The sequence below is a fragment of the Protopterus annectens genome, chromosome 3.part1 (assembly GCF_019279795.1).
Source record: "Protopterus annectens isolate FY-2018-M chromosome 3.part1, PAN1.0, whole genome shotgun sequence".
Classification (NCBI taxonomy): domain Eukaryota; kingdom Metazoa; phylum Chordata; order Ceratodontiformes; family Protopteridae; genus Protopterus; species Protopterus annectens.
In genome coordinates, this window is record NC_056732.1 from 1,510,557,302 (window position 1) to 1,510,583,533 (window position 26,232).

The following is a 26,232-nucleotide window of genomic DNA, read 5'->3' on the forward strand; positions in this document are numbered from 1 at the left end:
AAGTTGTATCCTGATGTACCTGTGGAGCACCAGAAGCCTTCTTGCTGGTTTACCTTGATGTGCATGTAGAGTACTGAAGCTTAGCTGTGACTTCGCTTGTGGAGTGCCAGGAACCTAACTCTTGATGTGTGAGGCAGCTTGACCAAAGAACTGCAATACCTGAGAACTGTAAGGAAATTTGGCATTTCATTAAGAAACTTTAAAACTAGACTAACAACCCCATAACTGGAGTATAAGCAGAAAAGTGTGCTTGTGTTTAGTTTTCACTAAACTTGAGCTTTATTTTAGATTTTGCACTGTAAATAAACTGCATATAAATTACAGACACTGTCTCTGCTGAGTGCCACTCATTGCAGTGGTGGAATCAAACAGAACCATTTTTGCATTTCTGTATCAAAGCCTGCAAGTTCAGAACTTTTTTTGAGTTAATTACTCCACCTGGAAAGAGAGTGAAGACAGTTTTTTTGTCCTGTGTTTGTAACGTTAAACTTTGCAAAATATGGGGAAAATATCACTGATATAGTTCAGTAGGTAATGGTCGTTCAGAAGTCAAAGTAAACATTATTCTCAATCAGATGTTACTAGCAGTGCCAGCTGAATGAAATTTCGTTGTTTGGTCCCAGTGCAAGACATTACATATATATAATTAGAGGGTCAGTAAGATACATTCATATACAGTAATAATTAGGATGCTTGACAATACATAAATTTACCAGATATTAGACATTAATATAATAATAAATTGCGGAGAAGGAGTGTAACATTCATATCTAGGAACAAATTAATCTGATTGCAACTATACTGAGCATCCTAAAAGCTTACCCCGTCACTAAAGAACTAATTAAGGAGTATGACAGCAAAACATATTTTGGTACCACTCAGAAGAATTAAGCTCTGTCTGAAAGAGCTAGAGTTTTTCCTTACAGCTTACAGTATAAGTACTTAAGGTCCATTAAAAAACTAAAAATAATAATAATTGGTAACTAGGGCTGGTGTGTCTTCAATGCAAATCATGAAAAGTCAAAATTGAACATTTAAAATGATAAGTGCTCAAACATCTAAGTTAAAGCATGTATTAAACCTGTTGTTAGAATAAACCTGTTGTTAGAACCAGAATTGTTTTTTTTTAGAGTGACCCTAAGAGTACTGACAGATTATGCTAATTGAAAGGTTACTAGCTAAAGAATCACTGTTAAAACTGAGCAACGTAAGTCTGAAACTAAAAGTGTGCAGATATGTATAAACAAACACACACACACACACACACACACACACACACACACACACACACACACACACATGCTGTCAGCAACTAAATTAATATGCTTTATATGAGAGAAAAGGGGCACATTTATAAAAATTGTGCAGTTAGTGATATGAGTATGGTATTTAACAAAATTTGATTTCTAACCAACATGATGGTAATGAAAATGTAAATGCTCTCCTATCAAACATGTTATTTATAATCAATATGCAGATAATTAAGCTGTGCCAATGGAGTATGATAAAGTATTCAAATAGTAGAATCAGTGTATTATCTCAGTAACTCTTCTAAGTTATTCAAATGTATGGAATTGGTGGATGAGAAGGAATTAAAAAGGGCTATTAAATTCTGGTAACATTGTCATCCTTAAGGGGTGTTACCTCTGTAAACATAAAGTAAATGACAAAAGGAAGATAGAAGTAACATGTTCATGGGGACAGAAGAGACTAGCAAATGACTCAAATAGAAACTGAAACTGTGTTGGATAAAGTACTTCACCCTGTAGCTTTGGTGCCTAATTTAGCACAATATATCATAGCAGGTCAAAGTTTCACTCAGTTTTAGACACTATAGAAATTATGGGGTAGAGAACACACTCTGCAGACTGACTATAGCTCTAATGAAAAAATGATGGGCGGCAGCAGCCTAACATGGTTAAGAACACACAGTCCTGAATTTACCACTATTAAAATGGGGGTGGGATAACAGGAACCTGACTCACTGTTAAAAATACAAAGTCGCTTGCCAGCACTGTTGGTGTATAAGGATAAAGTCCTAACTACTGTCTCAACAATGAGAGCTTGATGGCACTGATATGGAGTATGGAAAGGCCTATCCTGGGTGGGCGAGGAAGGTCAGAGACAGCAATACATAATGCTGCCACTATCTCCTAGAGGAGGGGCATTAATGCAGAGGTTGACCAAGGGGAGAGGCATTAGGCATACCAAGTCACTAATGGGTGGTAGCCCTTGTATTCATATTGCAAGGGAAGGATATTGTGGGCTACTGCAGCAATGAAGTTCACTCACCCCCCCCCCCCCATCCAAGGAGAGTGATTAGGCTATTCAGAAAGCTCTCATTGGCAGGGTGCCATTGGGAATACAGAATAACCCTCATGGTTATCTGAGTGACTGCCTCACTAGCTGTGGTGGCTATATAACATAAATAGGTTAAAGACCTGTCAAACCCAGCCTCATTCAGACCTATTTAAATTTTAAATCATGGTTATAAAGTGCTTATGTCTATACTAGTTAAAAGAAGGTTTGCCTCCCATCCACAAAACCACACTAATACATATCTGTCAATTTTGGTCTCACCTTTGTTATTATTTTAGCTAGTACATCATACATATGGGACGCAAGTGTTGGGTGAATCCTGCTGCATTAATTTCATCCGGATAAAGGACTGGAAATGCATTCCCTGCAGTACTGATTGTGAAGAGCACAAGTCTAGTAAGGATTGAATAGTTGTAATGTGCATTGCAGGTATGATGAAATATGCACCCACATTGACTTATCTTAGTGGGCACTGCACCTTTCTGTCTGACCAAAGGGGGATGTTAAGAACTTTAAAATGTCTCAACCCCTGCTAGATGACATCCATGATTCTTGGCTGTCAAATCCTTCTTCTTTGATAATGAATGGGTAATAGGATATGAAGGTGTGATGATTACTTAAGGGGATTGGGGTCACCAGAAGAAAAAAGAAAGAATGAAGTGTAGCAGAGCTCTTTGGACTAAATAGAGGTGCATCAAGGCTCACGTCTTCACTTTCAATTTCCCTCTGTGAAAATCAGAGAGCAGTTTGTACTTGGGTCTAAAATGGACCAAGCCCAAGATGGTAAGCCGCAGCAGTATAGATCTACATTCCTACATTTTTTATTTTTTTTATTTTTTTGTAATTTAAAGAACTTGTTCAGGAGAGTCAAAACTTACTGTGAGTTATGAGTTAATTCTAGGTGATTCTGATAGGAGAGGGCTGCCATTGTTTGCTGCCTGTCAGTGGATAAGACTTGTCTTTTTTGTTATCAGGTGAGTTTAAGAGCTTACTTAGATGCACATCCAGAATCCAATCAAGAAGAAACAGTTAAATCTGTACTTACCAAAGCAGAACGACAGCTGAAGGACAAGTTTGATGGCCGACCGACTAAACCACCTCCGTAAGCACTTTGCATATATGTAAATTTGTAAGCTGTGCTGATTCTGTTCCTAAGTATCATATGTTAAATAGTATCAGTTTTCTATTTTTTTAATAGGTCTAAGGAAGCTCAGTACAGAAATGTAACATATTGCAAAGATGACACAAATGCCAAATTGCAAAATCCATTTGTTTTTATGGTAAATATCTCGAAGAGCAGAACAACTGCTATGCTAAGAATTTAAATTAATCTGTAAAGGCAATAGATACGTGTCATGTGCCTGAGACATTAATTCAGAAAAGAATCTTAGTTGACAGATAATGAACAAGCAAGTAAAGAATTGAAAGTCAGAGACTTTTGCTTCCCTTCTGTCTTTTATTTGTTTGAAATGGCAGTAATGGAAACATGGTCTGTGATGTGGTGTTATCTAGACTGAAGATTTTTAAGCAGAACAGGAAAAAGCAGATGATATGGAGGTGTGGTAGTGTATTTCCAAGGACTGATTTGTATTGTGGAAGAGGTCAAGGATAAGGATGGAAAGAATGTTCAAAATGTTTTTTTTCAGTTTTTTAGACAAGAAACATCTTTATTAAATCACACTTTCAGAAAATATGTTCCCAGAAAATATGTTCCCAGTTAACTGTTTCTTCTCCATCACACCTCCAACATTGGCTGTCTGCTTGAGGAAAAAATATTTGGAGCCTACTAGGGGTATAAAAATATCTATGTAAACACTTCCAAACAAAGGTCCTAAATCTAGACTTTGTTGCATATTTGGGAGAAATACATATACCCCCCCCCCATTGTTTCTTTGTGAATTGCTTATCCAATCTCTCTTCTCAATCCTTTATAACCTCCTGTGATTGATTCTTATAGTTATCATGCAATATTTTGTATGCCTTACTAAATATTCATTTTTTAACAGTAGCCTCTGCTGGTCTTTCACTTAGGATCCCCCTATTTCTTTCTTTTTGCCTGAACTCTGCCTTCCCTGTCAAGGACGGAGATCAGTCTCCATTCTGCAGTAGTTGCAGCTGATCACTACAACATAGAGGCAATATTAGTCTTTCTCGACCATCTTCTTAATACAGTTGTCCAAATGTCTGAATTTTACCTAAAAAGACTCTTGGCACTTGTTGGAGCTACTAACTGACATTGGGAACATCCACAATGGTTGTGTCTTTGTGTCATTTGATGTAGTCTCATTATACATTTGCATTCAGACGGACCCAAGCTTTGACTTTGTTAGAAGTTATGTTACCAAGTTTTCTGACTTTGACAGCAACATGATAAACACTATTTGTGTCTTGTTGGAAGTGGTTTTAGAAAACAACTTTTTCAAGTTTCAAGGGAGATACTATAAACAAAAAACAGACATTACTATGGGGGCAAGAGTAGTTCCCATATTTGCTAACCTGGTAATGGCTTGGTGGGAACAGTTATATCTCAAACCTTACCCATTGTTTGAAAAGGTAGTCTTTTACAGGAGATGTATAGATGACCTAATTTTTCTATGTAAAGGAACTGAAGTAGAACTGCATCAATTGTTTGACTTCATTAATTCCAGTACTCCATTTCTACGGTTCACTATGAGTGGCATAGGGAAGGCCATCAATTATTTGGACATCACAGTTTCCCTATAGGAAGGATCTTCTCAATTTGCAAGTAAAATTTTCAGAAAAGAGACCTTTGTCAATCAATACCTGCACAGGAAATGTCAGCACCCTTTTCATATGAAGAAAGGGGTGATAAAAGGACAATTCATCAGACTTAGTAGTCTCATCAGTAAACATATTATTTTTGAGGAAGAAGCAGAATATTTTAAATTGCTTTTTCTCCAAAAAGGCTATAATATTGACTGTCTTATGAGTATCATCAAGGAAGTATTTCTGCTAAGATCAAACAAAGCCAAACCTATTTTGATGAAAAATCAGTAAGAGACTGTGGCAAACAGGGAAGATGAGTTGACTTCCACAAATACTTTATTGGTTAAATACACCAGAGCTTTTCCACTTCCTATTTCCAGTGACATACAACTTATCAGAGACATACTTGGAGACAACTGGAAAATTATTTTAGGAAATGGTGAATTAGCCAAAATTACTGGTGACAGAGCTTACCTACAAAATAATTCATAACCTGAGAGCCATGCTAGAACATCATCAAACTACACCATCAGAAACAAGTACATGTGGTACTTGCAAATGTGGCAGGTATAAGCATTGCCAATTTATTAACAAAACTTCTGACGGTCACATCAAGGCACTGAATTTAAACCTTTGGGAAAGAAACAGATGTAATTGTGATTCACAAGGAGTAGTTTACTTGGCATTTTGTGATTCCTGCCCAGGGTTTTATGGTGGAAAAACTGTGAGAAAGCTGTCAGTGGTTTTAAAGAAAAAAGACACTAGTAATTTGTTAGCCAAACACTCACTAATATGCACTAATTTCAAAAAAATCCAGTTTTTCATAGTAGATGCTGTCAGTATGTAAGAATTTGTAGATAGTTACAATGTTCTACTTGAATGCAGTGAATCCTGGTGGTAAATAAGACTGTGGGCAGATAAGTTTCCCTGTCTTAATGAAATAGTAAACATTAATTGTTTTTGATGACACAAAGATTTTAAATATTGTTGCTCCTAGTAGCCATGATTTTTTTATTTACAGAAATATGTTTTCTTTAGAAGAATTATATTAGATGTAATATATACATGACTTTACTATATTTTAATAACTTTCACCTTTGTATATTGTACTTTATTGTCTCTAGATATTTCTGTTAAATTCTATGTAAAACTGACACTGTACCTGTCAATGTTCTTGTTTTATTGGAGCTTTTCTCCCCGGGCCTCTGCTGAAAATGGTCTCACACCCAGACGGACTATCCCAGTCAACAAATGTAAAATAAATAAAAAATAAAATAAATAAATTAGATGTTTTGTCAGCAGCACTATACCATTTCAGACAGAGAGAGTAACATTTCTCATTGGTTAGTACTTGGTTATATTCCTTGAACATCTTTAAATAAACTGTAACTTTAAGAAGAAAAGAGGGAACAGAGTCAAGTATTTTATTGGTTAGGGATGATCATGTGATTCATTTGATACTTCTTTTAAACTTGGATTGTGTTGTTGTTGTTGTTGTTGTTGTCTTTGGCTTTTCCCGGTTAGGGGTCGCCACAGCGGTGGTTTTAACTCTGATGAAGTTCTATTGAAAATAAAAAAGAACTAAAGCGCTTAGTAGTTAAAACTTGTGTTTGGGACTTCTTCCATGCTTGCCTTTGTAGGATTGTTCAAAGTTCACTTGTTTTTTTTTTTAATTCTCCTCCTCTTTTTGTTGTTCTCTGTCTTGCAGTCTAAACAATTTATTGGCCTCTTACCATTCTATTATGTTTCCCTCTCTAATTATTTGCTCCCAGTACCTTGGTTCTTTTACCAGTCTTCTGCAATAAATTCCAGCCCCCCACTCGCCTATTCTCTGTATCCCTAGTTGAAGTCATCTGTATCAGCAGAATCTCCTTTCTCCATTCTTATGTTGGCTTAGTTCTTAGAATACTTTTTGCTACTTTATAAATGTAATATTCTACATGGATTTGCATACATAATCCCAGTCTCTCCTCCTTTCTTGAGCTTCCCACCCTGTTTCATCATCATCATCATCATCACTTTCCACTTTGAATTATAGGTTTCTGTTTGTGCTATGTGTAGGAGCCTTAAACTGTGCCTATGTTACTGTAAATGGAAAAAAATGTAATTAAGCAAGGTGTGTGCACGTTGTACGTGAGGTTGTAAGACAATGGCCGTATACTTGTGAAACTGGTGTGGTAATGATCTCTTTTGAGTGGTATGATTTTTCGTCCTTTTCTGTCGTAGCTGGAGATTCATTTTCACAATGAATAGACCTTAGCCTGGAAATCTTTTAATAAAGTCATTGAGGATGTGCCAGCAATGATATTAGGCTAGTTTTGAACTATGGCTACAGCTTTCTACCAGGAGCTTAGAAAAAGTGCAAGGACTAGGTGGCCCAGTTGAGGCCCTAAAGATGTTGTTCACATGAGACATTTTGATACTAATTCAGTTAAATAAAAGATCTCTGTGAGCAGCAAGAGTTACTTTTTTGGGGAGGACATGTTGAAGACTAACCAATATCTGTCGTAATGGATGTCCTGTTACTGCTTAATGGAATCCATCACATGTTGGGTTGATAGTGGCCAGGATACTCTGTGTTTATGCTGATTTGGTTAGCAGCATTTTTAAGACTATATGGTCTTGGTTAGACATGGATATCCCCTGGTAGTAATGAGATCAGGCAATTCACTACAGTTTTCCCCACTCTGTGGAGAGGATGGGCTGGGATAGCTTGAACTCTCTCTCTCTCAAAGACCTTAGGGGAGGAGTTTGAGGGACATGATCAACCTATCACGTATTGTTAGTTGAGGAGACATAATTTTTGTAATGTTTTTGGGACAATTCAATGAAAAGATAACAGGAGTATACCTCAATGATTGCCTATGTTACCCTTTGCCATTAGGGAATAGTGCCGACAAAGCCTGAAAACAGGTTAAAAGGATAAGCACCAGTGGAGCAGAAGCTTGCAGTTGCCAAGTGCATTATATTGCAGCCACTTAATTGCTCATTGGAAAATTATGCTGTTAATGGCCATTCCATTAGACTGTAGCTGTTTTCAAGGCTTGTTTAAAGTGTGTTTCCATTATGGGCATTTGTGCTTTGGCTACCTGGTTATCTGTTCACACCTTTGCCAGGCATTATTGTTTGGTCTTTGTTTGTTCCAAGAGTTAGGCTTTCTTTGTCACTTTCTTAATTTTTATGTTGTCTTGTGGCCTTCTAGTTGGTTTCATGGTACTACTTGTGATGATATGAGATATTGCCAGCCATGCCAGGAGGCGTAGGGCGGTGAATGTGTAACATATGCCAGCACAGCTAGCTGGAATTTTGTAAAGAATTATATGTCATTCGTATATCAAACTAATTTGTACAGATGCTTCTGTTGAAAAATGTATTTGTAAAGCTGCTTGTGTTAAAAATGTACCAACAATGGGTCCTGCTGGACAGAAAAAAGAAATACACCTGTATGTCAGACTGTATTATAACTGTTGAAATTAATATTGTAACACTGGAAGAAAAGAGATTAATCTCAAATTTTAAAAATAGTTTGAAATTAAATTACCTGGCTTAGGCCATAAAGATTGTATCTTACAATTCTGATTGCAGCCAGAGACAAAATGCCTGGAAAAACAAGTACAAGGAAGCCTTCTGTATTGTCTTTAGCAGTGAACGAATTCCCTACTCTGGAAGGGTAGGAGTTTGAAATTGTTTTATGACTTCCAGAAGCTGTATCAGATCTTAGGTGAGACAGTCTGCTTTTGTAACCTGACAAAGAAATATCTCTCACCTACTTCATCTTGCCTTGCTGTAGTAAGTAACCAGGGAGTAATAATTCTTTAGATCAGTCAGGAAAATATAGTGAGATTAGTCAAGTATTGTTTTTCTGTAATTGTGTGAACCTGCCCACCTATGTTATTTTTAATATTTCCTGTGATTAAAACCCTGCTGTTTACTGTAAATAGATATTTGTGTTCTTTTCTTCTTTATTATTAAATATATTTAAACTTTCTTTGTGGCTGGTCTTTTAGAGAATATTTTAATTTCTGAGAGTACTTATACATATTTGGTGACAGCTTTGGCCACTCATGAAAGCCTGCTGTTGGTCGAACCACCATTTGTATTAATATTAATTTCACTCAGTATAATTGGATACTCTTGTTAGCATTGTTGCCTCACAGCAAGAGGATGTTCATCGTGTTACCCTGCTGCAGTCATCACATTTGGGTTATCCTGTCGTCGGGCGGTCCCGCAGTCGGCCGGAATTCCAAAGTCTTGGTCCGCCGTCGGTTGCTGTCGCCTCTTCCCTGATGTCAGTGCGCCAGGGGTATATATAATGCAGTCAACGCCATTTTCTTCAGTCTTTCTTGCCGCGCGGTGCCTGAAGCAGAAGCAATTCGCAAGTGCCGGTCAGCCGACTCCTGAGATTTTCTAATTCGAATTTCAGACCGAAGTCTTCTATAAAGCTAAGTACCCCGTTGGGGAAACTTTTCTTGCCTCAGACCGATGTCAGAAAAAGTTAACAATTGTATTTCTTGTGGGAAGCAAATACCTCATAAGGATTTTCATTCTTATTGCATACCTTGCCTAGGCCCAGACCACAACGTCACTTCTTGTCGGTTTTGTGCTAGGTTTAATAAGCGTACTATTAAAAGACGCTTTGATTTCGCACGACACTACTTCGGTAGGAAATTTAACTAAAATATGCCGTCGGAGCAACCGACTACCGGCGTGCACAAAAAACGCAGGGATAAGAACAGGCAGCCCAGGCCTAAGCCAGATTCCGAGGCCTCGGCTGATCCGGTCTCCGGTCCTCAGTGAGGCACTGATGCAGCCCCTGACTACCGCAGATATGGAACCCGAGACCGCTACGGAAATTTTGACGGAATGTACCAGGCTGACGCAGCCTTTTACTTCAGGCCCTTCCGACGACTTTGCTTCAAAAGACGTCGGTGCTACAGAAACGCCATCAGTTTCTGAAGGCATTTTCAGACCGACGACTCTCACCATTAAAACGTTTTCTAAGTCGAAGACTCCTTCTAAAACTAAAAGGACTGCACTTCAGTCTCCTGTTCAAGGCCCTATGCCTAAGAAACAGATGCTCAAAATGGCTGAAGATTTGATTTCTTTAATCAGGGGTTCACAGCCCCCTCCTGACAAAAAGCCTAGACAAGAGGAAGATTTTGCTTCCTCTGAGCAAATGTCCATTTCTTCAGACTCCTCTGAGGATCAAGACTATTCCTTCTCCTTATGAAGATTCTGATGCCGAGGACTCTATTCCCTCAGCTTCTCCTCCTGAAGACTACTCCTTTGGGGAAACTTTACACACTATGAGGGAACATTTTCACTGGGAAGGTCAAGACTACTCTGATTCAAAGAAAAGGCTCAGAGAGTTTCTTTTACTCCCCCAACACAGACCACTTGCCATCCCATCAATTTTGGACATTGTGGATGATGTCTATTTAGAATCCAGTTTCAACCCAGACTCTCTACCTCCTGCTCCGGCTAAGCCTGACAGATACTACAGAGTGCCTGATTCCCACAAATTTCTTTACAAAAGCCCAGTAGCTGACCCAGAGACTATCTCCCAGGGTCCCAAGGGGGCTAAGGCTTCTATGGCTAAAAACCCAGTACCTTCTGAGAAGGATTCCAGAGCACTAGACAGGCGGGGGAAAAAGATTTACACCTCAGCCACACTAGCTATGAGGGCACTGAATTGTCAATTTCATATGCTTAAGTATCAGCAATTTCTAATCTCTCAGTTAAAGCAAAGAATAACCACTCTCCCTCAGCAAACTGAATTGAAAGAAGTACAGGATCTGTTGCACGCCACTGAGCAGATGGGCAAACATACCTTACAATGTGGGTTTGATTCTTTGGAGGCCTCCTGCAGAGCAGCTGTCACTGGGTCTGTTATACGTAGGCATGCTTGGTTAAAGGAACAAACTCTGCCTGATCATGTTAAAGCAAAACTACTTGATGCTCCCTTACAGCAGGATGTTCTTTTTGGAGTTAAAGCAGAAGAAGTTTTAAAGAAAATGGAAGATAAGGCAAAATCTATGCAGACAGTCAAAGATTTCCTACAAGTACAACCCCCTCGCTTCAGCAGAAACTGGCCAACAAAAAATTGGTCCTTTCGAGCCACTGACAGACCGCAGAGGGGTAAATATACAAAACTGGAACACAATTGCTGTGCGTTTGTAAAGTTCTTTTAATTCTGGTACCTCGGCCTTCGCCTTCTCCTGGAATACAATTTACAATATCAAACACCACCCTTTTTATACTGCATTTAATTGAATTATTGGTGCACCATCCCCTTATTGCACAATTAAATTCCCTTCATTATTGAACACAACCAGATGACTAGCATCAGGAAAACTTTGTGAGAGCATTTTTTAAACTTCACTCATTTGAATTATTTCTGACTTCATTGAATATATATAAAAATATATATGAGCACATTATAAATACATATGTTCATACATAAATACTTTTGTATAAATAATGCTGTTAAACCATCACATTTTTAAATAATTTCCTAACCACATATTACTACTATTACATAATGTGTTTTACATACATTTTTTTAAAAACTGGATTTCTCCAAAAACATCACTTCTAAGAGATATGTGGAAAATGCTTAAGCTTCCATATTCATTCCATTTGGAAACAAAGTTTTAAAATTAAAAATGAACGTAGATTCCATCTGTAACAATTTTTCACGAAATACAGCCTCATTTCCAAATACATTGGGCCTGCCCAACACACAAAATACAAATCCCTCTGGAATCCCCCTGTGTTCTTCACAAAAATGTTTCCCTACCGGACTTTCCATTCTTTTGTGTTTTATATCACCAAGATGTTCAAGAATCCTAAGTTTCACCTTTCTTGTTGTTTGTCCTACATACCATTTCGGTTTCACACATCCACATCCTATAATATATACTACCCCTGTGGAATTGCAGTCGTAGTATTCTAGGGCCCTATATTTGACATCATTAATTTTGGTGCCATCCAAACTTTTGACCCGACTACAAATCTTACAATTTCCACATCTGAATGTTCCCTTTCTAATACTCTTTCTGACTGTACTATTGCTTCTAAAATTCAATATTTCCTTTAAGTTAGAATATCTGCGATAAGAAAAAAATGACCCTTGAGGGAAAAAGTTTTCCTATTTTGTCATCTTCACTGATGATGGGCCAGAATCTTGTCACTGCCTCCCTTATTGCATCTGAAAATTGCGAATATCTGGTGACAAAAAACATATTGTCACCAGACCTGATTTTCCCAAGGTCACTCTCATTCCTACCATACCAAGACTTGCCCCTAGTCTTGGAAGACTTGCCAAGTCCCAACTCACATTCTGCCTTATCTCTGGCTTCACTGATATTTGCTTTAGAATATCCCCTCCCTATCAATTTTCTTTCAACCTTATTAAATTCACTGGAAATCATGTTACTCTCTGAAGTGTGCATTCCTATACGTTTGAATTCACCAAATGGTAAAGATTTGAGCAGAGAATCACTATGCATACTAGATGCATGAAGAAAATTCTCGGCTGCTGTCCTCTTCTGATATGGTTTATATTGTATTTTATTGTCAGGACTCAAATAGATCTCCACATCCAAGTATTGGATACTTCTGCCCCCCATAGTATAAGTGAAATCTAATCCCCAAGAGTTTTCCTTGATCTCCAAGACAAATTTGCCCAAATCTTCTGGATTACCCTTGCACAAGAATAACAAATCATCAATAAATCTCACATATTTTACTACCTTGTTCTTATAAAATTCTGAGGTGTAAATGAAACAATTCTCGAAATGGGCCATGAACAAGATGGCATATGAGGGCGCAAATGCTGCCCCCATAGCTGTGCCATCTTTTTGCAAAAAATGCCTCCCTTCAAATTCAAAACAATTATGTGTTAGGCAGAAATCCAACAAACTAAGAATGAAATATGTTTTTGGTCCATCCCCCAACATTTTTTCCACTGCTTTTAAACCATGATGTCTATTAATGCTGGTGTATAAGGATTTAGCGTCCACACTAGCCCAGTAAAAATCTTCTTCCCATATGATGTCACTTACTTTGATGCACACTTCATTAGTGTTTTTTACATGTGACTGTACCCTTTCCAGATAACATTTTAACAAGGAATCCAGGAATATTCCTACATTTTGCAAATAGCCTCCCTTACCTGAAACTATGGGACGTCCTGGTGGATTCCTAATATCTTTATGTGTTTTAGGAATGATAAAAAATCGAGCAACCTTGGGATTTTTTACATGCAATTTTCTAACATCAACAGATGACAAAAAACCTAACCTCTCTCCCTTTTCCAGTAGTTCCAATAATTGTGAATTATATTCCTTTAATAAATTACAAGGTAATTCTAAATATGTGTTGGTATCCATCAATAAATCCAGAGCTATGGAATTGTATTTTTCCCTAGGAAGGACCACCAAGTTCCCACCCTTATCAGCCTGAGTGAACACATATTGATTATTTACATTCTTTAAATCTGATAAGGCCTTCCATTCATTCATTCCTACTTAAATTGTACTTTTTCTTTTTTCCACAGAATTTCTTATGTTCTTCTTCAATGGTTTTTAACAGTGTTTTCTCAAACACATTAATAACCATATTTCTCTTAGGTGGCATAAATTCACTTTTATAAGGTACTTTGGGAACTGTCAACCTTCCATATCCCGTGCTGAAAGCAAAACCCCCACCATCTTCACACACTTCCTCCTGTGCATAAATATCTACCAAATCATTCTCATGCAATGTCATATTCAGCAAAGAATTCTAACAAGCTGAATTTTCAGCATCATTATCAATTCCTTCCATGTTAATATCATTGTGTATGCAAATTTGATTTGAAAAAAACTCCCTTAAATACAATTTTCTACAAAACTGTCTGATTTCCAAAGATACATCAGCCAAAGAAGGGAAACATACAGGTACAAACTTTGTGCCTTTAAACAATACTTTCTTAGCATTCTCGGAAATATTTAAATCCGAGATATTTAAAATATTGTAGCTCTCACCTTCACAAATGTCCATATTAGAACATGAAACAGGTACAAAGTTCTGCTGTGAACCCCCTTCAATAGCAAAGTCTGTGATTAAAATGCTGCTTTCCTCCTCAATGGCTCTCACTACGTTGTCATCTCCTTCTTCCCTTGTTTTGAAAGCGACGCCCTCTCCCTTTCTGCTGTGCCGATGACTGATCTGAATCGCCTGCTGCTCCATTGGCTTCTAGTAGTGTCTCATGCTCCGTATTCAAGCTTTCGAACGAAACACTCTTTCTACTGCTGGATTCATCTGCCGAGGAAGCTGAGGTCTCTCCCATGGCTGATCTCGAGCCGCTTCTGACGTCACGAAAGGCGCCTCGCTTCCTCTTAAAGCTGTACTGCCAGGAAAACAGCTTGCCTGAATCATGATCTTTAACATCATGGAGGTATTTTCTCTTCTTACGAGAAATCACCTCCGCTTCAATTTTAGAGACTCTGTTCTTAATTTCAACTAAATTTTTGTTAAAGACAGTCACCGAACTCTCCTCAATAAGTTTATCTTGTAAATGCAGAATAGAGGTACGCACCTTCTGTAATGTTCTTTCATTTCTTTTTACAAGCACACTTAACCAACCTAGTGTGCACTTTAAAGATATTTCTTTCCATTCTGAGGACAAATCGGACTCGTCCTCAGAAAATTCAAAAGCAGGTAATCGCTCAACTCTCAGACCCCTGGGTGTTACATTTGTCCTGATGTATTTTTCAAGCAGCTTCAAATCATAGAACGTTGTAACTTCCTTTATCAAAGCTCTCTCAAGTTCCACATACCTCTCAGAAAAGTCAATGGTAGCACTCTCCCATGGATCATTAATTGCCATTTTTTCTTCCCTTTCTTTCCATATGGATGCCAAATTAACTGGTTGAGCAGAATGTGCACCCAACGAGGTGACAGAAATGGTGTTCACCGACATAGTAGTATAAAATACAACACCTCCACTCCTTCAATGCTCCAAAATCACCAAATATACAAAACTGGAACACAATTGCTGTGCGTTTGAAAAGTTCTTTTAATTCTGGTACCTCGCCTTCTCCTGGAATACAATTTACAATATCAAACACCACCCTTTTTATACTGCATTTAATTGAATTATTGGTGCACCATCCCCTTATTGCACAATTAAATTCCCTTCATTATTGAACACAACCAGATGACTAGCATCAGGAAAACTTTGTGAGAGCATTTTTTAAACTTCACTCATTTGAATTATTTCTGACTTCATTGAATATATATAAAAATATATATGAACACATTATGTTCATACATAAATACTTTTGTATAAATAATGCTGTTAGAAGTGATGTTTTTGGAGAAATCCAGTTTTCAAAAAAATGTATGTAAAACACATTATGTAATAGTAGTAATATGTGGTTAGGAAATTATTTAAAAATGTGATGGTTTAACAGCATTATTTATACAAAAGTATTTATGTATGAACATATGTATTTATAATGTGTTCATATATATTTTTATATATATTCAATGAAGTCAGAAATAATTCAAATGAGTGAAGTTTAAAAAATGCTCTCACTAAGTTTTCCTGATGCTAGTTATCTGGTTGTGTTCAATAATGAAGGGAATTTAATTGTGCAATAAGGGGATGGTGCACCAATAATTCAATTAAATGCAGTATAAAAAGGGTGGTGTTTGACATTGTAAATTGTATTCCAGGAGAAGGCGAAGGCCGAGGTACCAGAATTAAAAGAACTTTTCAAACGCACAGCAATTGTGTTCCAGTTTTGTATATTTGGTGATTTTGGAGCATTGAAGGAGTGGAGGTGTTGTATTTTATACGCAGAGGGGTAAATACAGACGCCCAAGGGGCAGAGGACAACCACAAGCCCAGTATAAACCTCGCCAATGGGGCACTACAACACAGAAGGGAGGAGAAGACAGGTCTCAATCCACCAGAAGGCAAACTCAATGACTTGCACCTCATCTGGCCAAGCAATACTCTCTTGGCAGCCCCCTTGGGGGGAAAACTCGCACTTTTTGCAGACAACTGGCACATTGTCACAAAGGACAAATGGGTCCTAGACATAATTTTACGAGGATACAGATTCCACTTTCACACCTTGCCAATGAAAAGAGGAATGCCAAACCTGGCACAAAAGCAAATTACAGCTCTCATGGACATGAGAGCCATTCAACTGGTACCTACTCGAGAGCAAGGCCAAGGATTTTACTCAAGACTCTTTCTAGTGCCCAGAAAGGACAATGCCTGGAGACCAATTCTGGACCTTTCAATTCTAAACACTTACTTACAAGTACCCAAATTCAAGATGCTAACACTACAGCAGCTACTTCCCATGTTGGGCAAGGAAGCATGGCTAGTAACGTTGGACCTCAAGGAGGCATACCTGCATGTCCCTATCAGACAAAGTTGCAGAAGATACCTCCGTTTCATTGCAGGTTCAATCATTTACCAATTCTCTGCACTGCCCTTTGGCTTATCTACTACGCCCAGAGTTTTCACAAAATGCCTGGCACCAGTAATTGCATACTGCAGACAAAGAAGAATTCAAATATATCCATACCTGGACGACTGCCTCATCCAAGCAGAAAGCAAAGACATTCTCTTACATCATCTGGCCTTTGTAAAGCATCTACTAAACTGCCTGGGGTACACAGTAAACGAAAAGAAGTCAAATTTAGTACCCTCACAAAAAATGACATTCCTGGGTGCCAGCTTGAATACAACGGCCCAGAAGGTTTATCTTACGCCAGACAAGCAACTACAACTGACTCAATATTTCAAGACAATGGCAACAAAGACCCAATTAACTGCAAGAAAAATTCTGCAGGTTTTGGGCTTCATGGCATCTTGCATACTAATAATACCATTTGCAAAGCTGCATATGAGGAAATTACAGTGGTACCTAAAAAGCGTATGGTCTCAACACAGCCACAGCTTGGACACAATGATATCTCTCATTCCCTGCCTACAACAGGAATTTCTATGGTGGTCACAGGCATGTCACCTCAACAAGGGTCAGCCTTTCACCTTGCCCCCAGCCAGGCAGACTATCACAACAGATGCTTCAGACTATGCGTGGGGGGCACACATGGCAGGGCAATGCATTCAAGGCCTATGGACTGCAGATCAAAGAAATCTGCACATAAATCAAAAAGAGATGCTAGCTGTACAGAAAGCTCTGACAGCCTTCAAGGATCTATTACATCCAGGACAACTTGCAATAAAGACGGACAACACCACAGTAATGTGGTACATAAACAAACAAGGGGGTACACATTCCTATGCAGGCAAGCAATGATCTTATGGAACACAGCTCTGGCCTACCAAGTCCAGTTACAAGCTCAATTCCTGGCAGGACAGAAGAACACATTGGCAGACGACCTCAGCAGAAACATCAAAGATCCCCACGAGTGGAAACTAGATCCACAGATATTTGCAATGATAACTCAAAAATGGGGCCTTAAAAACATAGACCTATTTGCCAGTCCTCAAAACTACCAACTGACAAAATTTTGTACAAGGACATTCCACCATCAAGCTTGGAAAGTGGACTCTCTCTCTTTCAGTTGGAAAAAACCTGACAGCATATGCCTTCCCTCCTTTACCTCTCCTCACAAAGGTTCTTTTGAAGGTCGAAAAGGAGAGACCACGACTGATTCTCATAGCCCCAGACTGGCCACGCCAGCACTGGTACCCGCTATTGAAAAATATGGCCCACAGCCCACCATGGATATTGCCTCAAATACCCCATTTGCTCACACAACAAAACAAACAGATTCTTCACAGCCAGCTCAAAACTTTAAATCTGGCTGCATGGCAAATCAACTAAACATTCAACCAGCTCCTCTTTCACAAGCAGTTCTGGATGTTATTCTGGAAGCCAGGAGGCCAAGCACCAGTAAGGCTTATTCGGACAAATGGAAAAGGTTTTGTGCCTGGAACCAAGCTAAAGGCCAAGACACAATTCAGCCGCACATGCCGCACATTCTACAGTATTTAGCTGAGATGTTGCACAAAGGACTTTCCTTTTCCTCAATTAAAATCCATGCTTCAGCTATTTCAGCTCACTACAACACGGATCCACCTTTATTTTCACATCCTCTTCTAAGGCAGTTCCTCAGAGGGGCAAAAAACATTAGGCCACCCAGGAGAGCTCCTGCACCAACATGGGACCTCAACTTTGTCCTGGAAAATCTAACGCTACCTCCCTTTGAACCAGCTTTGTCTGCAGATCTTTTCCTATCATGGAAGACTGCCCTGCTCCTAGCAATAACTTCAGCTAGGAGAGTCTCAGAGCTACAGGCACTAATGGTAGTGGAATCTTTCCTCATTTTTCATCAAGACAGAGTTTCTCTACGAACTAATCCTTCCTTTATGCCTAAGGTGGTTTCCAGTGTAGCTTTAAATCAAATCATCCACTTACCCACCTTCTTCCCCAATCCACAGAACAAAGGTGAGAGACTACTGCATTCCTTGGACATTCACAGGCAGCTTCGTTACTACTTGGACAAAACTAAGGCTTTCAGAAAAACTGACCAGCTCTTTGTATCCTATGCTACAGCTTCTCAAGGGAAGGCTATATCTAAGCAAACCAGTTCTAAATGGATAGGTCATTGCATACGTTTCTGCTATACCCATCATGGGAAACCAGTTCCTGCTACCATTAGATCCCACTCTACCAGGGCAACAGCTACCTCTACAGCCTTTCTCAGGGGGGTTCCAACCAAGGAAATTTTAGAAGCTGCAACTTGGAGTTCAGTACACACCTTTACCAAACACTGTCACTTACCTCTTTACTCTAAGTCCAGGGCAGGCTTCGCCACTGCAGTATTGCAGGGCCTTATTGCCTCCACTAACCCTCTATGATACCTTCCCCCTACCTTAGCTTTGGGATTCAACCCAAGTGTGATGACTGCAGCAGGGTAACACGATGAACATAGTACAGTTTTGTACCTACCATAAATGTAGATGTTCGAGTGTTCACCCTGCTGCAGTCCAGGTTACCCTCCCTCCATCCCCTCTGATCTACTGGAAAAATCTCTTCTATGCCTTACTGATGTATTTGCTTATAGCTGAAGGGATTTTGTGTTTGTGCAGTGTTCACTCCATTTGGTACTAATTCTGACCACCTTTTTGGGGGCACCTGACATCTGGGGCAAGAAAAACTGAAGAAAATGGCGTCGGTTGTATTATATATACCCCTGGCGCACTGATGTCAAGGAAGAGGCGACAGCAACCGATGCCGGACCAAGACTTTGGAATTCCGGCCCACTGTGGGACTGCCTGACGACAGGATAACCCAAGTGTGATGACTGCAGCAGGGTGAACACTCGAACATCTACATTTATGGTAGGTACAAAACTGTACTTTCTCCCGTTCGATTCTCGACTGGAGCTCCTTCTGTGTGGAGTCTGCATGTCCTCCCCGTGGTCGAGTGACGTTAAAGACATGCAGGTAGGTGCGTGTGTGAATGGGCGTGCCTTTTTTGAAGGTTGGGCATCGGGCTGGCAACTCTGCACCATAGCAATCTACTGCCAGTCATTAGCGGACGGGAGTTCCCCTGTGGTGACCCCTAACTGGGAAAAGCCGAAAGACTTTTTTATAATTAGATACTCTAGAAAGAGCCTTAGAGTAGCTGGCTTTGGAGTGTCTTCTGGTGGTGTAACTACCTTATAGTCTGGGCAGAAGGGGGCATAGCTAGTATATCTGTGCCAGCCTTTCCCAGGTGTGTGTGCATGTGTGTGTGTGTGTGTGTGTGTGTGTGTGTGTGTGTGTGTGTGCGTGTGTGTGTGTGTGTATGTGTGTGAAAATCACATCTCAAAGAATGTGTGTGTCAGCTGTTTAGAGCAGAGACACGAAGCACTGGTTTCACAGAGAGGGTGCTGGAGAACTTGGCTTGGTTGGATACATGGCTGAGGTCTCATCTCTATAGCTGTGCCATTGAGGAGTCTTATTGAGGGACAGATAGAGAAATCCAGACCTCAGACTGAGTGTGCTCCCTGTGTGTTCTTAAGGGAAATTGTGCTTGATGCAGACAGCTGCATCTGAAAATACTGGGTGTATCCATTTTGTTCTGAGTGAACATTCCTCTCCAGTGCCAGTGGTGAGGATTCAGGCTCCTTGATTACTAGCCCAGAGTGGGGAACGTCAAACTACTTAGATCTTTTCTGGCAGTTGTCTCATTGCTGATGTTATCCAGTAGCAAATGTACTAGATGCATACAGTTGTCATGTGATCTCTGGGGGACACTCTTGGGTTCTCATTACCTTCCTTCTGCTGCACCTAGCTTGGACAATCCCTCCATCTAATGGCTGCTTTTAAGGTTCCCTTGTAAGTTAGGTAGCTGCATAGTTAATATATGCTTGGATGTTCTTGTTTTGTTTTCATCCTCTGTCTTGCAAGTTGTGATCACTCAATAGATGAGAGTTAAATTGATGGGCAGAGGGACCTGGCATACTATTCTAGTTTGGCAGTTGATACTGTGGCATTCATGTCTCTTAAGTGTAGGAGTAGAAGAGAAAAATACAAGTGAGACATTGCAGAACAGGAATATTTCAACAGATATATGCCTCATTTGACATGGGTTTTAGTAGTAAAAGCATTCCCTGTGGCAGCAGTCTTTCAGAAAAATTACATTCTATTTAAATAAAACTACTTGTTAAAAGTAAGGAATAAAATGGTGTAGTGCTTCATTGCTCTGACTGTAGTGTACAGGGTCCTGAGTTCAAGACTTGGCGGGACTGATTATTTGCAGTCTCCATAGCTCAAGAAGTAGCATACTCTTCCTTGCTGTAGAAGGCTGTGGGTTCTATTCACGTATTTAGTGATGCATTTTAGGATGGCCTGTTAGTGCCTGCCTTATCATTGTAAATCTACCTTTTCCTGTAGTGTACTTATTCTACCGGCCACCTCTTCTTACTTATCATCCCAAACCAAATTAGATGTCTACCAGTTTTTTTGCGGCTGCTGGATCCATGTAGGCATACCTGTTAACTTCTGTAATTAAAATCACACCATTAGCCTTTAAAGGTCAGCAGAACATCAGAACGGGGGGAGCACCTTCGTAGTGTTTGAACTGTTAGGTCTTCAGATGCTGGACCCCATATCTTCGGTGATGAAGAATCTTTACATAGGATTAGTTCAATTATTTAATTGTGTATGTTCCATTAAATAGGTTAGATTTTATAAGAAAATCCAAAACTCTATGAAGAGCTAAGGTAAATTCTGAGGGCATCATCATGCATCCTCCAAGCATACAGCATGTTGGTGTCCCACAGGGCTCAGTCCTGGGCCCACTCTTTTTTGGCATCTACATTTCCGAAGTACAAGCAAACACAGGAGGGTTATGGCTGACAAAGTTTGCAGATGACTGCAAACTGGGCGCCGTAGTCGAAAACACATCTGACACAGATATCCTTCAGAAGGGTCTCACAGAAACGGATGACTGGTGCCAGAGCCATGGCCTAAAGTTAAATGCCAAAAAATGCATAGTCATACCCTTCGGGAAAAACAAGGTTACCCCTAGCTACCATATAGGTGGAAATCCTCTGAGCACAGAAGAAGTTATCAGGGACCTGGGGACCCAGGTTGACAGTAGCCTGTCATTCGACACCCATGTAGCTAAAGTAGTTAGGAAGACCTTCTACATTGCCCACCTCATCATGAAGGGATTCACATCTAGATCAAGGGAGGTCATAGTCTCCCTATACTCATCACTCATCAGACCAATGATTGAGTACAATGCCCCATTCGGAATGTATCTGACCCGACACTTGCAGCAGCTAGAGAGGCCACAAAGTTCCTCATCAAAAGGATAAAGGGTCGGAAAAATCTCTCCTATCCTGCGCGACTGAAAGAACTCCAGCTCTATTCAGTCGCCACGCTTGCTCAGAGGTGACCATTGCCTGACATACAAGGCCATGTCAAACCCAGAGTTGATGAATATGCTTCACCTCAAAAAATCTAGATCCGTCAGAGCCACAAGGGCGGGAGACTTAAACCTCGACACGGCTATTAATAGGACGTGCTGGAGGGATAGATTCATCACCCAGAGACTCCCTATGCTGTGGAACAAAATCCCGGTATATGTGAGGCAGAGCACCTCGCTGACCTTGTTCAAGAGAAATCTTGACCAATGGATGGGAGATCGCAGATATACTCCAGGGATTACCTCAGTGTCACTGCTAGACAGAGGCACAGCAAAATAATGGGTATAGTTCCCCATACAAAAGGGGTGGCTTAAGCCACAAAACTATGGGCTAGGCTTATAAATGCCCTTGGGCAGATAGCCTAGTATGAACCTATGAACCTATGTTAACTTTGACTGTATCCTGACAATTTTCAAGTTGTAGTTCTATGTATGAACCTAGGGTGTCAACTAAAGCTTCAGAAATTTCTAGTAGCCTCTACTTCATAATTTTAGTTTGTCTACCCCCATAACTAAACTTAACTAAACCGTTTTGAGAATAAGATAGTCATGTCAAGTATGTAATTTTAGAATGATGTGCTTGTGATTAGGGGTACATAGTCTTGATCACACACCTCAACATATTGTATTTTCCATTAGTTCTGTTTCTAAGGAGAGGCTGACACCACCCTTTAACCCCTACATGGCTAGTTCTAGATAGTGGAGGATACCCTACTTAAAATGGATTTAATGGATAGCACAGTCTGCATGTATGTATTGCAGTGATGCATAATGTGAGCTTAGGTTACACTGTCTGTTTCAGTGGGATAGGTATAGTAAAATAATGTCACCTTTACATTATGCATGTTGTGTCATTTGCACATCTATCATGTAGTACATTAGTTTGTGGAATGTGTGTTTCAGAAACTGTTTTCTTAGTGTGCTACAGTGTAGCAGTAAACAGTTAAGGCTGGATGTTCCTTAACCTGATTAAGTATACTGTTTTGTAAGGTTTGTAAATGTTATACGTCATCAACTCATGCTTTCAATTTGACTGGCAAATTTCTTTATTCTATAACTTGTCTAATCTTTCATTTGTCATATGCTGTTGTTATGTTCTTTGTTTCTGACATATCCATTTGCTTATAGATATGGTAACTTTGTCTTTTTTTTTTTGTTTTATGACCATAGACCTAATGGAACTACCTCAGCATCAGATACAGTAGATAAATAAATGCATTTGTGTTTGTCAGGACTGGAAACCCCTTACTGGGTCAGGATTCTGCTGATAATATTTTGTCTGTCAAATAGGAATGGCTACTCCATGTATTGTGCAGAATTAATGGTGAATATGAAAGATGTTCCTAGCACAGAGAGGATGGTCCTTTGCAGTAAACAGTGGAAGATGATGTCACAGAAGGAGAAGGATATGTACCAGAAAAGATGTGAACAGGTAAGAGGCATTTATTTCATATGTATACACCCATGCTGAATTTATATTTTTATCAATTTCTTTCTGCTTTTTGTCCGCACTCTTCTTATTCATTGGGTTTCCACTTATTGCTTTAATTTGTATCTGTCTGTAACATGTAGAGGCAAGAACCTGGAGAGTAGGATCCCCTTGACTGCTGTCATACTGTAGGCAGTATGCCAAACAGTTTGTTTCCATAAAGGGAGTGATAAGTTGTCCTAGTGACTTCCAGGTAACTTCAGATACTGGAATCAAATTAGATTACATTGAAAAAGAACTGTGCAAACTGGATCCAAACAAAGCACAGGGAGGAGATGGAATTAGTAATAATGACCTGAGAACACTTCACCAAGAACTTACAGTACCATTATATCTATTATTCACTTCTGTTATTCTTCAAGACTGGAGATGTGCTTATTAAACCTGTTTTTAAGGGCAAGGGGGGTAGGACCAACCCAGAGTCATATAAACCCTTAAGTCTACTTTCATGTTGTGGAAAAGTAATGGAGAAGGTAACATTGGATAAATTATTGTCAGAACTGGATAGGTTGAGACTTGAAACCATATATCAGCATGCATATGTTGAAAATAGGTCTATTACCACCTGTATCATGATGTTCTTTAACAATATAATAACAGCTATGAATGAAAAATTATGCTGTGATGTAATTTGTATAGATTTAACTTCAGAATTTGATAGGGTCATACACAAAACATTGATTAGTAAATTAGAACAACTAGGTATTGAAGTACTCTTGATAAGATGGATAGCTGAATGGCTTACAAATAGGACATGGCAAGTGTCATACAGCAACTGGACAGGTGACATTCTTGGTTAGAGTCAGGGTGTCCCACAGGTCTCTGTTCTAGGCTCTTACTTGTTCAGATTATATCTTTCAGACCTAACGTTTTCATATGAGATTTTCTACAGACTATATGCAGATGAACTGAAATTGGGCAAACTGATTACATGTGCTACAGATAAGGCATGTCTGCAAAATAAATTGACTAGATTGACCATTTGGACACAGGAGAATAATATGCTGATAAATACATCAAATGCAGATGACCTGAAATTGGGTACACTTATTACATGTCTTACAGATAAGGCATGTCTGCAAAAGAACATGACTAAATTGACCATTTGGGCACAGGAGAATAATATGCTGATAAATACATCACAAACTAAGCATATGAGATTTGGGAGACATAAATTGAAAGGCAAATATTTAATACAGTGCACAGTGATTGAAACTGTAGACTCATTTAAGGATCTGGATATATCAGTAGATCCAGCTATGAGTTTTTCTAATCATATCAACCAGTTGGTTAATGACAGTTATAGAACTATAGGTTGTATAAGAAGATTTATAAAGGCTAAGAAATCAGAAATGATAAAGTAATTGTTTTATTAATGGAACCTTATAAGAAAATAAGCACGAGTAAACTGGAAAGAGTACAGCGGAAATATACCAAGGACATCCATGGATGTGAAAATTTAAGTTATTATGAAAGACTAAAATATCTGAACTTGTAGGTTGTCTCTTATAGATATCTAAGAGGAGATTTTATTCAGGTATATAGGGCATTTAGAGAAAACTACCTGTAGGAATGTTTAGTGTTATCAAAAGGTAGTAGAGAATCATCAAACAACCTATGTAGAAGATTCTATAGGAATGCAATGTATACTAATTGGCTGTCTGAGGGAGCAGCTGATGCATGGAACAGACTATCAAATTGCACTAAATCAAGTACTAGTTTAGATAATTTTTAAGAACAGCCTGGACACTTATTATGGGAATAAGTGTTTTGGTGCATTGGCAATCTAGAAGGGCATTAATGCCAGTGCTTGAAATATTTCTATGTATGTTCCTAACAAAAAACATGCAACTGTGCAAGACTCTGAATTCTAGATTATTCAGTTCTGAAACCAGTTATATGTAAATATTTATTATCTCTGGGTTGTGATGACAAGAGGTAAAGACTAATAGGAGATCAGGGGTCAGAACCCCACCCCCACCCAGAAAACAGTTGCTGAAGAGTTTTTATTTTTTATGCCATGTACATGTTTGGTATCAAAACTGCATAGCTCATATTACTTATAATAGTAGAGGAGTGCTTTAGCAGCTGTTGACCACCAAGTGCTGTGCTGTAACATGCACACTGTGGCCAGCAGAGTGCTAATCTTGCTTACAATGTTGGTCCAGGTCAGGAAGGCTGCAGAATACACACAGACCTTCATATCAGGCCTGTTGTGGGTAGTCCCTTTCTGCTCTTCAGACCTCACTCATTGGTACTATGCACATGTTTGAATAAATGACTTTTGTAGAATAACAGTTTTTATTTTATTAATTTATTACATTTGTTAACTGGATAAGTGAACTGGTCCATAGACCCTTTTAAGCTATGGGGCAACAAAAATAAAAATTTTAAAAAAGTATACAAGTTAAATATGCAATAAAACATAAGCAATCATAACAAAAATATAAGTTGAGTTTGCAACAAACATTAGCATTTAACTAGTATACATTGCGTATAACATTGAAATAATACACCATGGATATTATTTACCAAATACACATACAAAATACATTATTTGCTAAAAAGTATTGAGTGAATAGAGACATTTTCAGCTTCAGTGTGCAACAAAGAACAGTCTTAGCAGGATTAGCTGTCATTCATGGCTGCAGGTGAAAACAGACCTGAAGCACAACAGACATTTTTCGTTAGACAACATTGTTGCATTTGTTTTACCACCTAATAACTTTACTGAGTTTG

At 39.0% G+C, this 26,232-nt stretch overlaps 1 protein-coding gene across 1 annotated transcript in view; it reads left to right on the forward strand.

Moving 5' to 3' along the window:
- The window catches only part of LOC122797796 (nucleolar transcription factor 1-A-like), an 892,813-nt gene that overhangs the window by 441,686 nt on the left and 424,895 nt on the right, over nt 1–26,232 (forward strand). Inside the window, exons 9-10 of the mRNA XM_044066317.1 lie at nt 3,294–3,421; nt 23,295–23,436. Of these exons, the coding sequence (XP_043922252.1) occupies nt 3,294–3,421; nt 23,295–23,436 (270 nt within the window). The remainder of the gene's footprint in view (nt 1–3,293; nt 3,422–23,294; nt 23,437–26,232) is intronic.